This window comes from Bombina bombina, chromosome 9 (assembly GCF_027579735.1).
Source record: "Bombina bombina isolate aBomBom1 chromosome 9, aBomBom1.pri, whole genome shotgun sequence".
NCBI lineage: Eukaryota > Metazoa > Chordata > Amphibia > Anura > Bombinatoridae > Bombina > Bombina bombina.
In genome coordinates this window covers 88,602,963-88,617,459 of record NC_069507.1, presented here as the reverse complement: position 1 = coordinate 88,617,459, position 14,497 = coordinate 88,602,963, and the positions used below count along the sequence as shown (strand labels likewise).

Below are 14,497 nucleotides of genomic sequence, written 5' to 3'. Positions count from 1 at the left end.
TAATAATGGGAGCTCTCTGCTATGTAACATTTGCACATGGAGAACCTGGCATATACTACGCATAATACAAATCAAAATACGCTAGTTCTGTACCTTAAAATTGCTGCTTTTTTGTATGCATGGGTTTTCCTTTCAGAGTAATTAGTAACATAGTAACATAGATGAGATTGAAAAAATACAGAAGTCCATCAAGTTCAACCTATACAAACCTTAATGTATTTACAATAAAAGCTCAATTTGAGTTTACATTAATCCCATTAAAAAGGTGACCCATTTAGCACAAGCAATTTTGAGTATGTTGATAAAAGTTTGCCACTTTTTAATTTGTGAGAAAAACAGTGAGTGGTCTAGGGCGGAAATGTTTAGATAATTACACATCCATGGAACGCCCATGTTCAGACATTTTACTATAAAAAAACAATAATGCTTTGTATGCTTTGTATTTTATACTTATAAGTACAAATTTCTATTTGTTTTTGCACATCCGCTGCTTCTTAACTTGTCCGACACCTTTTAGTTGGCGGACTGAAATCATCCCGATCCGGATGATTGACACCCTCTGCTAGTGCGCCGCAAATCTGCAGGCGGCATTGCACAAGCAGTTCTGGTGAACTGCTTGTGCAATGATAAATGCCGACAGCGTATGCTGTCAGCATTCAGCGTTGTCTGTCAGACACGATATGCTACAGCGTATCATGTCGGACAGACATTGGTAAATCTACCCCTCAGAGGCCCATTTATCAAGCTCCGAATGGAGCTTGTGGGCCCGTGTTTCTGGCGAGTCTAAAGACCACTGCTCCATAACCCTGTTCGCCTGCTCTGATGAGGCAGACAGGAATCGCCACAATTCAACCCGATCGAGTACGATCGGGTTGATTGACACCTCCCTGCTGGCGGCCGATTGGCCGCGAGTCTGCAGGGGGCGGCTTGTGAGCTGCTGGTGCAATGCTGAATACGGAGAGCGTATTGCTCTTTGCATTCAGCGATGTCTGTCGGACCAGGTCCGACAGACATTTGATAATTCAGCCTCTTAGTCTGAAATTCAAATGAGCAGTAGATTTGTTCTGACAAATTTCAAAGATACTTCTTTTTTCCCTGCTTCCTGCATCATGTGACAGCCATCAACCAATCACAAACACATATATACTGTGAACTCTTGCAAATGCTTAGTAGGAGCTGGTGCCTCAGAAAATGTGTATATAAAAAGATTGTGCACATTTTGATAATGAAAGTAAATTGCAGTTTCGGAACTACATTTTCCATGATGCTCAACTAGACTGCAGAGTGCCTAAGCATCATGGGAAATGTAGTTCCAAAACATCTGGGTTGCCAAGGTTAGCTATAACTGTTCTATATGAATAATGAAAGTTTAATTCTGATTTAAACACAGATATAGATAAGCAAATGTTGCAAAAATACATTGTTGTAATGAAATAGAGAATTTCCTTATTTCATTGCTCTATTTAATGTAAGTCTTGGTAAGTGTGAGCTGAAAAAAAAGATGTTTGTTGCAGGTTTTAAAAAAAGAAAAGAAACAGATTGAAGAACATTACCTATGTTCTTATATTAGGTATGAACACAACATGTGTATAATAATGTCAGAATATTCTAATGCAGTATAAATTCAATGTATTTGTGTTTATTTATTCAAAAGGTCTAACACAAATTGTTAATATGCTAAATATTTTTTTTCACAGAATGGCTTCACTCCCTTGTATATGGCAGCACAAGAAAACCACCAAGAAGTTGTGAAGTTTTTGCTTGATAATGGGGCTAGTCAGGGCCTGGCTACAGAGGTGAGTGTTACATTACATGTGATAAGGAACGGAAGACCCACAACAATTGTATATAATGCATTTATTGTTAGCAGGGCTGAAGGGATATGGGTAGGTTTGCCTGTAGGTTTCTAACAAGACATATGTCATGTCCACAGACCCTACCATCCTCCCACTCACATGATGGAACATTTGTTTACCTGCTAAGTGCAAGTCAGCAATTTAAATTATAGTCACAGACATATGTGTTTTGGCTCTCTTCTGTAGTGCTTACTGAGACTTTAGTTCTCACATACTCTTTACTTGCATTGTCTTGCTCTACTCATTCAAGGTATTGTCAGTGTTATTAGCTCTGCTCACATTATCAGTGTTACTGTCTATGCTCACATACCCAGTCTTATTGTATCTCCTCACATGCCCTGTGTTATTGTCTCTGTTCACATACCCATTCTTATTGTCTCTGCTCACATACCCAGTCTTATTGTCTCTGCTCACATACCCAGTCTTATTGTCTCTGCTCACATACCCAGTCTTATTGTTTCTGCTCACATACCCAGTCTTATTGTCTCTGCTCACATACCCAGTCTTGTTATCTCTGCTCACATACCCAGTCTTATTGTCTCTGCTCACATACCCAGTCTTATTGTCTCTGCTCACATACCCAGTCTTATTGTCTCTGTTCACATACCCAGTCTTATTGTTTCTGCTCACATACCCAGTCTAATTGTCTCTGCTCACATACCCAGTCTTATTGTCTCTGCTCACATACCCAGTCTTATTGTCTCTGTTCACATACCCAGGCTTATTGTCTCTGTTCACATACCCAGGCTTATTGTCTCTGTTCACATACCCAGTCTTATTGTCTCTGCTCACATACCCAGTCTTATTGTCTCTGCTCACATACCCAGTCTTATTGTCTCTGCTCACATACCCAGTCTTATTGTCTCTGCTCACATACCCAGTATTATTGTCTCTGCTCACATACCCAGTCTTATTGTTTCTCCTCACATGCCCTGTGTTATTGTCTCTGCTCACATACCCAGTCTTATTGTCTCTGCTCACATACCTAGTCTTATTGTCTCTACTCACATACCCAATCTTATTGTCTCTGCTCACATACCCAGTCTTATTGTCTCTGCTCACATACCTAGTCTTATTGTCTCTACTCACATACCCAATCTTATTGTCTCTGCTCACATACCCAGTCTTATTGTCTCTGCTCAAATACCCAATCTTATTGTATCTCCTCACATACCCAGTCTTATTGTCTCTGCTCACATACCCAGTCTTATTGTCTCTGCTCACATACCCATTTTTATTGTCTCTCCTCACATGCCCAGTGTTATTGTCTCTGCTCACATGCCCAGTCTTATTGTCTCTGCTCACATACCCAGTCTTATTGTCTCTGCTCACATACCCAGTCTTATTGTCTCTGCTCACATATCCAGTCTTATTGTCTCTGCTCACATACTCAGTCTTATTGTCTCTGCTCACATACCCAGTCTTATTGTCTCTGCTCACATACCCAGTCTTATTGTCTCTGTTCACATACCCAGTCTTATTGTCTCTCCTCACATGCCCTGTGTTATTGTCTCTGTTCACATACCCAGTCTTATTGTCTCTGCTCACATACCCAGTCTTATTGTTTCTGCTCACATACCCAGTCTTATTGTCTCTGCTCACATACCCAGTCTTATTATCTCTGCTCACATACCCAGTCTTATTGTCTCTGCTCACATACACAGTCTTATTGTTTCTGCTCACATACCCAGTCTTATTGTCTCTGCTCACATACCCAGTGTTATTGTTTCTGCTCACATACCCAGTCTTATTGTCTCTGCTCACATACCCAGTCTTATTGTCTCTAATCACATACCCAGGCTTATTGTCTCTGTTCACATACCCAGTCTTATTGTCTCTGTTCACATACCCAGTCTTATTGTCTCTGCTCACATACCCAGTCTTATTTTCTCTGCTCACATACACAGTCTTATTGTCTCTGCTCACATACCCATTTTTATTGTCTCTGCTCACATACCCAGCCTTATTGTCTCTGCTCACATACCCAGTCTTATTGTTTCTCCTCACATGCCCTGTGTTATTGTCTCTGCTCACATACCCAGTCTTATTGTCTCTGCTCACATACCTAGTCTTATTGTCTCTACTCACATACCCAATCTTATTGTCTCTGCTCACATACCCAGTCTTATTATCTCTGCTCACATACCCAGTCTTATTGTCTCTGCTCACATACCCAGTCTTATTGTCTCTGCTCACATACCCAGTCTTATTGTCTCTGCTCACATACCCAGTCCTATTGTTTCTGCTCACATACCCAGTCTAATTGTCTCTGCTCACATACCCAGTCTTATTGTCTCTGCTCACATACCCAGTCTTATTGTCTCTGTTCACATACCCAGGCTTATTGTCTCTGGTCACATACCCAGTCTTATTGTCTCTGTTCACATACCCAGTCTTATTGTCTCTGCTCACATACCCAGTCTTATTGTCTCTGCTCACATACCCAGTCTTATTGTCTCTGCTCACATACCCAGTCTTATTGTCTCTGCTCACATACCCAGTCTTATTGTTTCTCCTCACATGCCCTGTGTTATTGTCTCTGCTCACATACCCAGTCTTATTGTCTCTGCTCACATACGTAGTCTTATTGTCTCTACTCACATACCCAATCTTATTGTCTCTGCTCACATACCCAGTCTTATTGTCTCTGCTCACATACCCAGTCTTATTGTCTCTGCTCACATACCCAGTCTTATTGTTTCTGCTCACATACCCAGTCTTATTGTCTCTGCTCACATACCCAGTCTTGTTATCTCTGCTCACATACCCAGTCTTATTGTCTCTGCTCACATACCCAGTCTTATTGTCTCTGCTCACATACCCAGTCTTATTGTCTCTGTTCACATACCCAGTCTTATTGTCTCTCCTCACATGCCCTGTGTTATTGTCTCTGTTCACATACCCAGTCTTATTGTCTCTGCTCACATACCCAGTCTTATTGTTTCTGCTCACATACCCAGTCTTATTGTCTCTGCTCACATACCCAGTCTTATTGTCTCTGCTCACATACCCAGTCTTATTATCTCTGCTCACATACCCAGTCTTATTGTCTCTGCTCACATACCCAATCTTATTGTCTCTGCTCACATACCCAGTCTTATTTTCTCTGCTCACATACCCAGTCTTATTGTTTCTGCTCACATACCCAGTCTTATTATCTCTGCTCACATACCCAGTCTTATTGTCTCTGCTCACATACCCAGTCTTATTGTCTCTGCTCACATACCCAGTCTTATTGTCTCTGCTCACATACCCAGTCCTATTGTTTCTGCTCACATACCCAGTCTAATTGTCTCTGCTCACATACCCAGTCTTATTGTCTCTGCTCACATACCCAGTCTTATTGTCTCTGTTCACATACCCAGGCTTATTGTCTCTGGTCACATACCCAGTCTTATTGTCTCTGTTCACATACCCAGTCTTATTGTCTCTGCTCACATACCCAGTCTTATTGTCTCTGCTCACATACCCAGTCTTATTGTCTCTGCTCACATACCCAGTCTTATTGTCTCTGCTCACATACCCAGTCTTATTGTCTCTGCTCACATACCCAGTCTTATTGTTTCTCCTCACATGCCCTGTGTTATTGTCTCTGCTCACATACCCAGTCTTATTGTCTCTGCTCACATACCTAGTCTTATTGTCTCTACTCACATACCCAATCTTATTGTCTCTGCTCACATACCCAGTCTTATTGTCTCTGCTCACATACCCAGTCTTATTGTCTCTGCTCACATACCCAGTCTTATTGTTTCTGCTCACATACCCAGTCTTATTGTCTCTGCTCACATACCCAGTCTTGTTATCTCTGCTCACATACCCAGTCTTATTGTCTCTGCTCACATACCCAGTCTTATTGTCTCTGCTCACATACCCAGTCTTATTGTCTCTGTTCACATACCCAGTCTTATTGTCTCTCCTCACATGCCCTGTGTTATTGTCTCTGTTCACATACCCAGTCTTATTGTCTCTGCTCACATACCCAGTCTTATTGTTTCTGCTCACATACCCAGTCTTATTGTCTCTGCTCACATACCCAGTCTTATTGTCTCTGCTCACATACCCAGTCTTATTATCTCTGCTCACATACCCAGTCTTATTGTCTCTGCTCACATACCCAATCTTATTGTCTCTGCTCACATACCCAGTCTTATTGTCTCTGCTCACATACCCAGTCTTATTGTTTCTGCTCACATACCCAGTCTAATTGTCTCTGCTCACATACCCAGTCTTATTGTCTCTGCTTACATACCCAGTCTTATTGTCTCTGTTCACATACCCAGGCTTATTGTCTCTGTTCACATACCCAGGCTTATTGTCTCTGTTCACATACCCAGTCTTATTGTCTCTGCTCACATACCCAGTCTTATTGTCTCTGCTCACATACCCAGTCTTATTGTCTCTGCTCACATACCCAGTCTTATTGTCTCTGCTCACATACCCAGTCTTATTGTCTCTGCTCACATACCCAGTCTTATTGTCTCTGCTCACATACCCAGTCTTATTGTTTCTCCTCACATGCCCTGTGTTATTGTCTCTGCTCACATACCCAGTCTTATTGTCTCTGCTCACATACCTAGTCTTATTGTCTCTACTCACATACCCAATCTTATTGTCTCTGCTCACATACCCAGTCTTATTGTCTCTGCTCACATACCTAGTCTTATTGTCTCTGCTCACATACCCAATCTTATTGTCTCTGCTCACATACCCAGTCTTATTGTCTCTGCTCACATACCCAATCTTATTGTATCTCCTCACATACCCAGTCTTATTGTCTCTGCTCACATACCCAGTCTTATTGTCTCTGCTCACATACCCAGTCTTATTGTCTCTGCTCACATACCCATTTTTATTGTCTCTCCTCACATGCCCAGTGTTATTGTCTCTGCTCACATGCCCAGTCTTATTGTCTCTGCTCACATACCCAGTCTTATTGTCTCTGCTCACATACCCAGTCTTATTGTCTCTGCTCACATATCCAGTCTTATTGTCTCTGTTCACATACCCAGGCTTATTGTCTCTGTTCACATACCCAGGCTTATTGTCTCTGTTCACATACCCAGGCTTATTGTCTCTGTTCACATACCCAGTCTTATTGTCTCTGCTCACATACCCAGTCTTATTGTCTCTGCTCACATACCCAGTCTTATTGTCTCTGCTCACATACCCAGTCTTATTGTCTCTGCTAACATACCCAGTCTTATTGTCTCTGCTCACATACCCAGTCTTATTGTCTCTGCTCACATACCCAGTCTTATTGTTTCTCCTCACATGCCCTGTGTTATTGTCTCTGCTCACATACCCAGTCTTATTGTCTCTGCTCACATACCTAGTCTTATTGTCTCTGCTCACATACCTAGTCTTATTGTCTCTACTCACATACCCAATCTTATTGTCTCTGCTCACATACCCAGTCTTACTGTCTCTGATCACATACCTAGTCTTATTGTCTCTACTCACATACCCACTCTTATTGTCTCTGCTCACATACCCAGTCTTATTGTCTCTGCTCACATACCCAATCTTATTGTATCTCCTCACATACCCAGTCTTATTGTCTCTGCTCACATACCCAGTCTTATTGTCTCTGCTCACATACCCATTTTTATTGTCTCTCCTCACATGCCCAGTGTTATTGTCTCTGCTCACATGCCCAGTCTTATTGTCTCTGCTCACATACCCAGTCTTATTGTCTCTGCTCACATACCCAGTCTTATTGTCTCTGCTCACATATCCAGTCTTATTGTCTCTGCTCACATACTCAGTCTTATTGTCTCTGCTCACATACCCAGTCTTATTGTCTCTGCTCACATACCCAGTCTTATTGTCTCTGTTCACATACCCAGTCTTATTGTCTCTCCTCACATGCCCTGTGTTATTGTCTCTGTTCACATACCCAGTCTTATTGTCTCTGCTCACATACCCAGTCTTATTGTTTCTGCTCACATACCCAGTCTTATTGTCTCTGCTCACATACCCAGTCTTATTATCTCTGCTCACATACCCAGTCTTATTGTCTCTGCTCACATACACAGTCTTATTGTTTCTGCTCACATACCCAGTCTTATTGTCTCTGCTCACATACCCAGTGTTATTGTTTCTGCTCACATACCCAGTCTTATTGTCTCTGCTCACATACCCAGTCTTATTGTCTCTAATCACATACCCAGGCTTATTGTCTCTGTTCACATACCCAGTCTTATTGTCTCTGTTCACATACCCAGTCTTATTGTCTCTGCTCACATACTCAGTCTTATTTTCTCTGCTCACATACACAGTCTTATTGTCTCTGCTCACATACCCATTCTTATTATCTCTGCTCACATACCCAGCCTTATTGTCTCTGCTCACATACCCAGTCTTATTGTTTCTCCTCACATGCCCTGTGTTATTGTCTCTGCTCACATACCCAGTCTTATTGTCTCTGCTCACATACCCAGTCTTATTGTCTCTGCTCACATACCCATTCTTATTGTCTCTGCTCACATACCCATTCTTATTGTCTCTGCTCACATACCCAGTCTTATTGTCTCTGCTCACATACCCAGTCTTATTGTCTCTGCTCACATACCCAGTCCTATTGTTTCTGCTCACATACCCAGTCTAATTGTCTCTGCTCACATACCCAGTCTTATTGTCTCTGCTCACATACCCAGTCTTATTGTCTCTGTTCACATACCCAGGCTTATTGTCTCTGGTCACATACCCAGTCTTATTGTCTCTGCTCACATACCCAGTCTTATTGTCTCTGCTCACATACCCAGTCTTATTGTCTCTGCTCACATACCCAGTCTTATTGTCTCTGCTCACATACCCAGTCTTATTGTCTCTGCTCACATACCCAGTCTTATTGTCTCTGCTCACATACCCAGTCTTATTGTTTCTCCTCACATGCCCTGTGTTATTGTCTCTGCTCACATACCCAGTCTTATTGTCTCTGCTCACATACCTAGTCTTATTGTCTCTACTCACATACCCAATCTTATTGTCTCTGCTCACATACCCAGTCTTATTGTCTCTGCTCACATACCCAATCTTTTTGTATCTCCTCACATACCCAGTCTTATTGTCTCTGCTCACATACCCAGTCTTATTGTCTCTGCTCACATACCCATTTTTATTGTCTCTCCTCACATGCCCAGTGTTATTGTCTCTGCTCACATGCCCAGTCTTATTGTCTCTGCTCACATACCCAGTCTTATTGTCTCTGCTCACATACCGAGTCTTATTGTCTCTGCTCACATACCCAGTCTTATTGTCTCTGCTCACATACTCAGTCTTATTGTCTCTGCTCACATACCCAGTCTTATTGTCTCTGCTCACATACCCAGTCTTATTGTCTCTGTTCACATACCCAGTCTTATTGTCTCTCCTCACATGCCCTGTGTTATTGTCTCTGTTCACATACCCAGTCTTATTGTCTCTGCTCACATACCCAGTCTTATTGTTTCTGCTCACATACCCAGTCTTATTGTCTCTGCTCACATACCCAGTCTTATTATCTCTGCTCACATACCCAGTCTTATTGTCTCTGCTCACATACCCAGTCTTATTGTCTCTGCTCACATACCCAGTCTTATTGTCTCTGCTCACATACCCACTTTTATTGTCTCTGCTCACATACCCAGTCTTATTGTCTCTGCTCACATACCCAGTCTTATTGTCTCTGCTCACATACCCAGTCTTATTGTCTCTGCTCACATACCCAGTCTTATTGTCTCTGCTCACATACCCAGTCTTATTGTCTCTGCTCACATACCTAGTCTTATTGTCTCTGCTCACCTGTCCACTGTTACTGTCTCTGCTCACATGCCCAGTCTTATTGTCTCTCCTCACATACCCAGTCTTATTGTCTCTCCTCACATACCCAGTCTTATTGTCTCTGCTCACATACCCAGTCTTATTGTCTCTGCTCACATACCCAGTCTTATTGTCTCTGCTCACATATCCAGTCTTATTGTCTCTGCTCACATACCCAGTCTTATTGTCTCTGCTCACATACCCAGTCTTATTGTCTCTGCTCACATACCCAGTCTTATTGTCTCTGCTCACATACTCAGTCTTATTGTCTCTGCTCACATACCTAGTCTTATTGTCTCTACTCACATACCCAATCTTATTGTCTCTGCTCACATACCCAGTCTTCTTGTCTCTACTCACATACCCAGTCTTATTGTCTCTGCTCACATACCCACTCTTATTGTCTCTGCTCACATACCCAGTCTTATTGTCTCTGCTCACATACCCAGTCTTATTGTCTCTGCTCACATACCCAGTCTTATTGTCTCTGCTCACATACCCACTCTTATTGTCTCTGCTCACATACCCAGTCTTATTGTCTCTGCTCACATACCTAGTCTTATTGTCTCTGCTCACCTGTCCACTGTTACTGTCTCTGCTCACATGCCCAGTCTTATTGTCTCTCCTCACATACCCAGTCTTATTGTCTCTGCTCACATACCCAGTCTTATTGTCTCTGCTCACATACCCAGTCTTATTGTCTCTGCTCACATACCCAGTCTTATTGTATCTTATCACATACCCAGTCTTATTGTCTCTCCTCACATACCCAGTCTTATTGTCTCTGCTCACATACCCAGTCTTATTGTCTCTGCTCACATACCCAATCTTATTGTATCTCCTCACATACCCAGTCTTATTGTATCTCCTCACATACCCAGTCTTATTGTCTCTGCTCACATACCCAGTCTTATTGTCTCTGCTCACATACCCATTTTTATTGTCTCTCCTCACATGCCCAGTGTTATTTTCTCTGCTCACATGCCCAGTCTTATTGTCTCTGCTCACATACCCAGTCTTATTGTCTCTGCTCACATACCCAGTCTTATTGTCTCTGCTCACATATCCTGTCTTATTGTCTCTGCTCACATACCCAGTCTTATTGTCTCTGCTCACATACCCAGTCTTATTGTCTCTGCTCACATGCCCAGTCTTATTGTCTCTGCTCACATACCTAGTCTTATTGTCTCTCCTCACATACCTAGTCTTATTGTCTCTCCTCACATATCCAGTATTTTTGTCTCTGCTCACATACCTAGTCATATTGTCTCTGCTCATATGCCTAATCTTATTGTGTCTGCCCACATGTCCAGTGTTACTGTCTCTGCTCACATACCCAGTCTTATTGTCTCTGTTCACATACCCAGGCTTATTGTCTCTGTTCACATACCCAGTCTTATTGTCTCTGTTCACATACCCATTCTTATTGTCTCTGCTCACATACCCAGCCTTATTGTCTCTGCTCACATACCCAGTCTTATTGTTTCTCCTCACATGCCCTGTGTTATTGTCTCTGCTCACATACCCAGTCTTATTGTCTCTGCTCACATACCTAGACTTATTGTCTCTACTCACATACCCAATCTTATTGTCTCTGCTCACATACCCAGTCTTATTGTCTCTCCTCACATACCCAGTCTTATTGTCTCTGCTCACATACCCAGTCTTATTGTCTCTGCTCACCTGTCCATTGTTACTGTCTCTGCTCACATGCCCAGTCTTATTGTCTCTGCTCACATACCCAGTCTTATTGTCTCTGTTCACATACCCAGGCTTATTGTCTCTGTTCACATACCCAGTCTTATTGTCTCTGTTCACATACCCAGTCTTATTGTCTCTGCTCACATACCCAGTCTTATTTTCTCTGCTCACATACACAGTCTTATTGTCTCTGCCCACATACCCATTCTTATTGTCTCTGCTCACATACCCAGCCTTATTGTCTCTGCTCACATACCCAGTCTTATTGTTTCTCCTCACATGCCCTGTGTTATTGTCTCTGCTCACATACCCAGTCTTATTGTCTCTGCTCACATACCTAGTCTTATTGTCTCTACTCACATACCCAATCTTATTGCCTCTGCTCACATACCCAGTCTTATTGTCTCTCCTCACATACCCAGTCTTATTGTCTCTGCTCACATACCCAGTCTTATTGTCTCTGCTCACCTGTCCATTGTTACTGTCTCTGCTCACATGCCCAGTCTTATTGTCTCTGCTCACATACCCAGTCTTATTGTCTCTTCTCACATACCCAGTCTCTTATTGTCTCTGCTCACATACCCAGTCTTATTGTCTCTGCTCACATACCCAGTCTTATTGTCTCTGCTCACATACCCAGTCTTATTGTATCTCCTCACATACCCATTTTTATTGTCTCTGCTCACATACCCAGTCTTATTGTCTCTGCTCACATACCCAGTCTTATTGTCTCTGCTCACATACCCACTCTTATTGTCTCTGCTCACATACCCAGTCTTATTGTCTCTGCTCACATACCCAGTCTTATTTTCTCTGCTCACATACCCACTCTTATTGTCTCTGCTCACATACCCAGTCTTATTGTCTCTGCTCACATACCTAGTCTTATTGTCTCTGCTCACCTGTCCACTGTTACTGTCTCTGCTCACATGCCCAGTCTTATTGTCTCTCCTCACATACCCAGTCTTATTGTCTCTGCTCACATACCCAGTCTTATTGTCTCTGCTCACATACCCAGTCTTATTGTCTCTGCTCACATACCCAGTCTTATTGTCTCTGTTCACATATCCAGTCTTATTGTCTCTGCTCACATACCCAGTCTTATTGTCTCTGCTCACATACCCAGTCTTATTGTCTCTGCTCACATACCCAGTCTTATTGTCTCTGCTCACATACCCAGTCTTATTGTCTCTGCTCACATACCTAGTCTTATTGTCTCTACTCACATACCCAATCTTATTGTCTCTGCTCACATACCCAGGCTTCTTGTCTCTACTCACATACCCAGTCTTATTGTCTCTGCTCACCTGTCCACTGTTACTGTCTCTGATCACATACCCAGTCTTATTGTCTCTGCTCACATACCTAGTCTTATTGTCTCTGCTCACATACCCAGTCTTATTGTATCTTCTCACATACCCAGTCTTATTGTCTCTCCTCACATACCCAGTCTTATTGTCTCTGCTCACATACCCAGTCTTATTGTCTCTGCTCACATACCCAATCTTATTGTATCTCCTCACATACCCAGTCTTATTGTCTCTGCTCACATACCCAGTCTTATTGTCTCTGCTCACATACCCATTTTTATTGTCTCTCCTCACATGCCCAGTGTTATTGTCTCTGCTCACATGCCCAGTCTTATTGTCTCTGCTCACATACCCAGTCTTATTGTCTCTGCTCACATATCCAGTCTTATTGTCTCTGCTCACATACCCAGTCTTATTGTCTCTGCTCACATACCCAGTCTTATTGTCTCTGCTCACATACCCAGTCTTATTGTCTCTGCTCACATGCCCAGTCTTATTGTCTCTGCTCACATACCTAGTCTTATTGTCACTCCTCACATAACTAGTCTTATTGTCTCTCCTCACATATCCAGTATTTTTGTCTCTGCTCACATACCTAGTCATATTGTCTCTGCTCATATGCCCAATCTTATTGTCTCTGCCCACATGTCCAGTGTTACTGTCTCTGCTCACATACCCAGTCTTATTGTCTCTGCTCACATGCACAGTATTTTTGTCTCTGCTCATATACCTAGTCTTATTGTGTCTTCTCACATGCCCAGTGTTACTGTCTCTGCTCACATACCCAGTCTTATTGTCTCTGCTCACATGCACAGTATTTTTGTCTCTGCTCATATACCTAGTCTTATTGTGTCTTCTCACATGCCCAGTGTTACTGTCTCTGCTCATATGCCCAGTCTTATTGTCTGCTCACATGCCCAGTGTTATTGTCTCTGCTCACATGCCCAGTGTTATTGTCTCTGCTCACATGCCCAGTCGTATTGTCTCTGCTCACATAACCAATCTTATAGTCTCTGCTCACATACCCAGTCTTATTGTCTCTGCTCACATACCTAGTCTTATTGTCTCTGCTCACATTCCAAGTCTTATTGCCTCTGCTCACATACCTAGTCTTATTGTCTCTGCTCACATACCTAGTCTTATTGTCTCTGCTCACATACCTAGTCTTATAGTCTCTACTCACATTCCTAATCTTATTGTCTCTGCTCACATACCTAGTTTTATAGTCTCTGCTCACATACCCAGTGTTATTGTCTCTGCTCACATACCCAGTCTTATTATCTCTGCTCACCTGTCCACTGTTACTGTCTCTGCTCACATGACCAGTCTTATTGTCTCTCCTCCCATGCCCAGTGTTATTGTCTCTGCTCACATACCTAGTCTTATTGTCTCTGCTCACCTGTCCACTGTTACTGTCTCTGCTCACATGACCAGTCTTATTGTCTCTGCTCACATACCCAGTCTTATTGTCTCTGCTCACATACCAAGTCTTATTGTCTCTCCTCACATACCCAGTCTTATTGTCTCTCCTCACATACCCAGTCTTATTGTCTCTCCTCACATACCCAGTCTTATTGCCTCTCCTCAAATACCCAGTCTTATTGTCTCTGCTCGCATACCCAATCTTATTGTCTCTCCTCACATACCCAGTCTTATTGCCTCTCCTCACATACCCAGTCTTATTGTTGCTTCTCATATGCCCAGTATTATGTCCCTTTCTCTCTTTACTTGCTATACTTTCTTTACTTTACTTTCTCTACTTACTTTACTTTACTTTCTCTACTCACATACCCAACAATATTGTTTATCATAACAAGTCCTTATTTC

The 14,497-nt window shown here is 42.5% G+C and overlaps 1 protein-coding gene across 5 annotated transcripts in view; it reads left to right on the top strand.

The window, feature by feature from the left end:
* Positions 1–14,497, top strand: part of ANK3 (ankyrin 3) — a 1,320,989-nt gene that overhangs the window by 831,358 nt on the left and 475,134 nt on the right. For all 5 annotated transcript variants that reach the window (XM_053692249.1, XM_053692250.1, XM_053692246.1 and 2 more), the window contains exon 6: positions 1,698–1,796. In XM_053692249.1, coding sequence (XP_053548224.1) covers positions 1,698–1,796 — 99 coding nt within the window. The remainder of the gene's footprint in view (positions 1–1,697; positions 1,797–14,497) is intronic.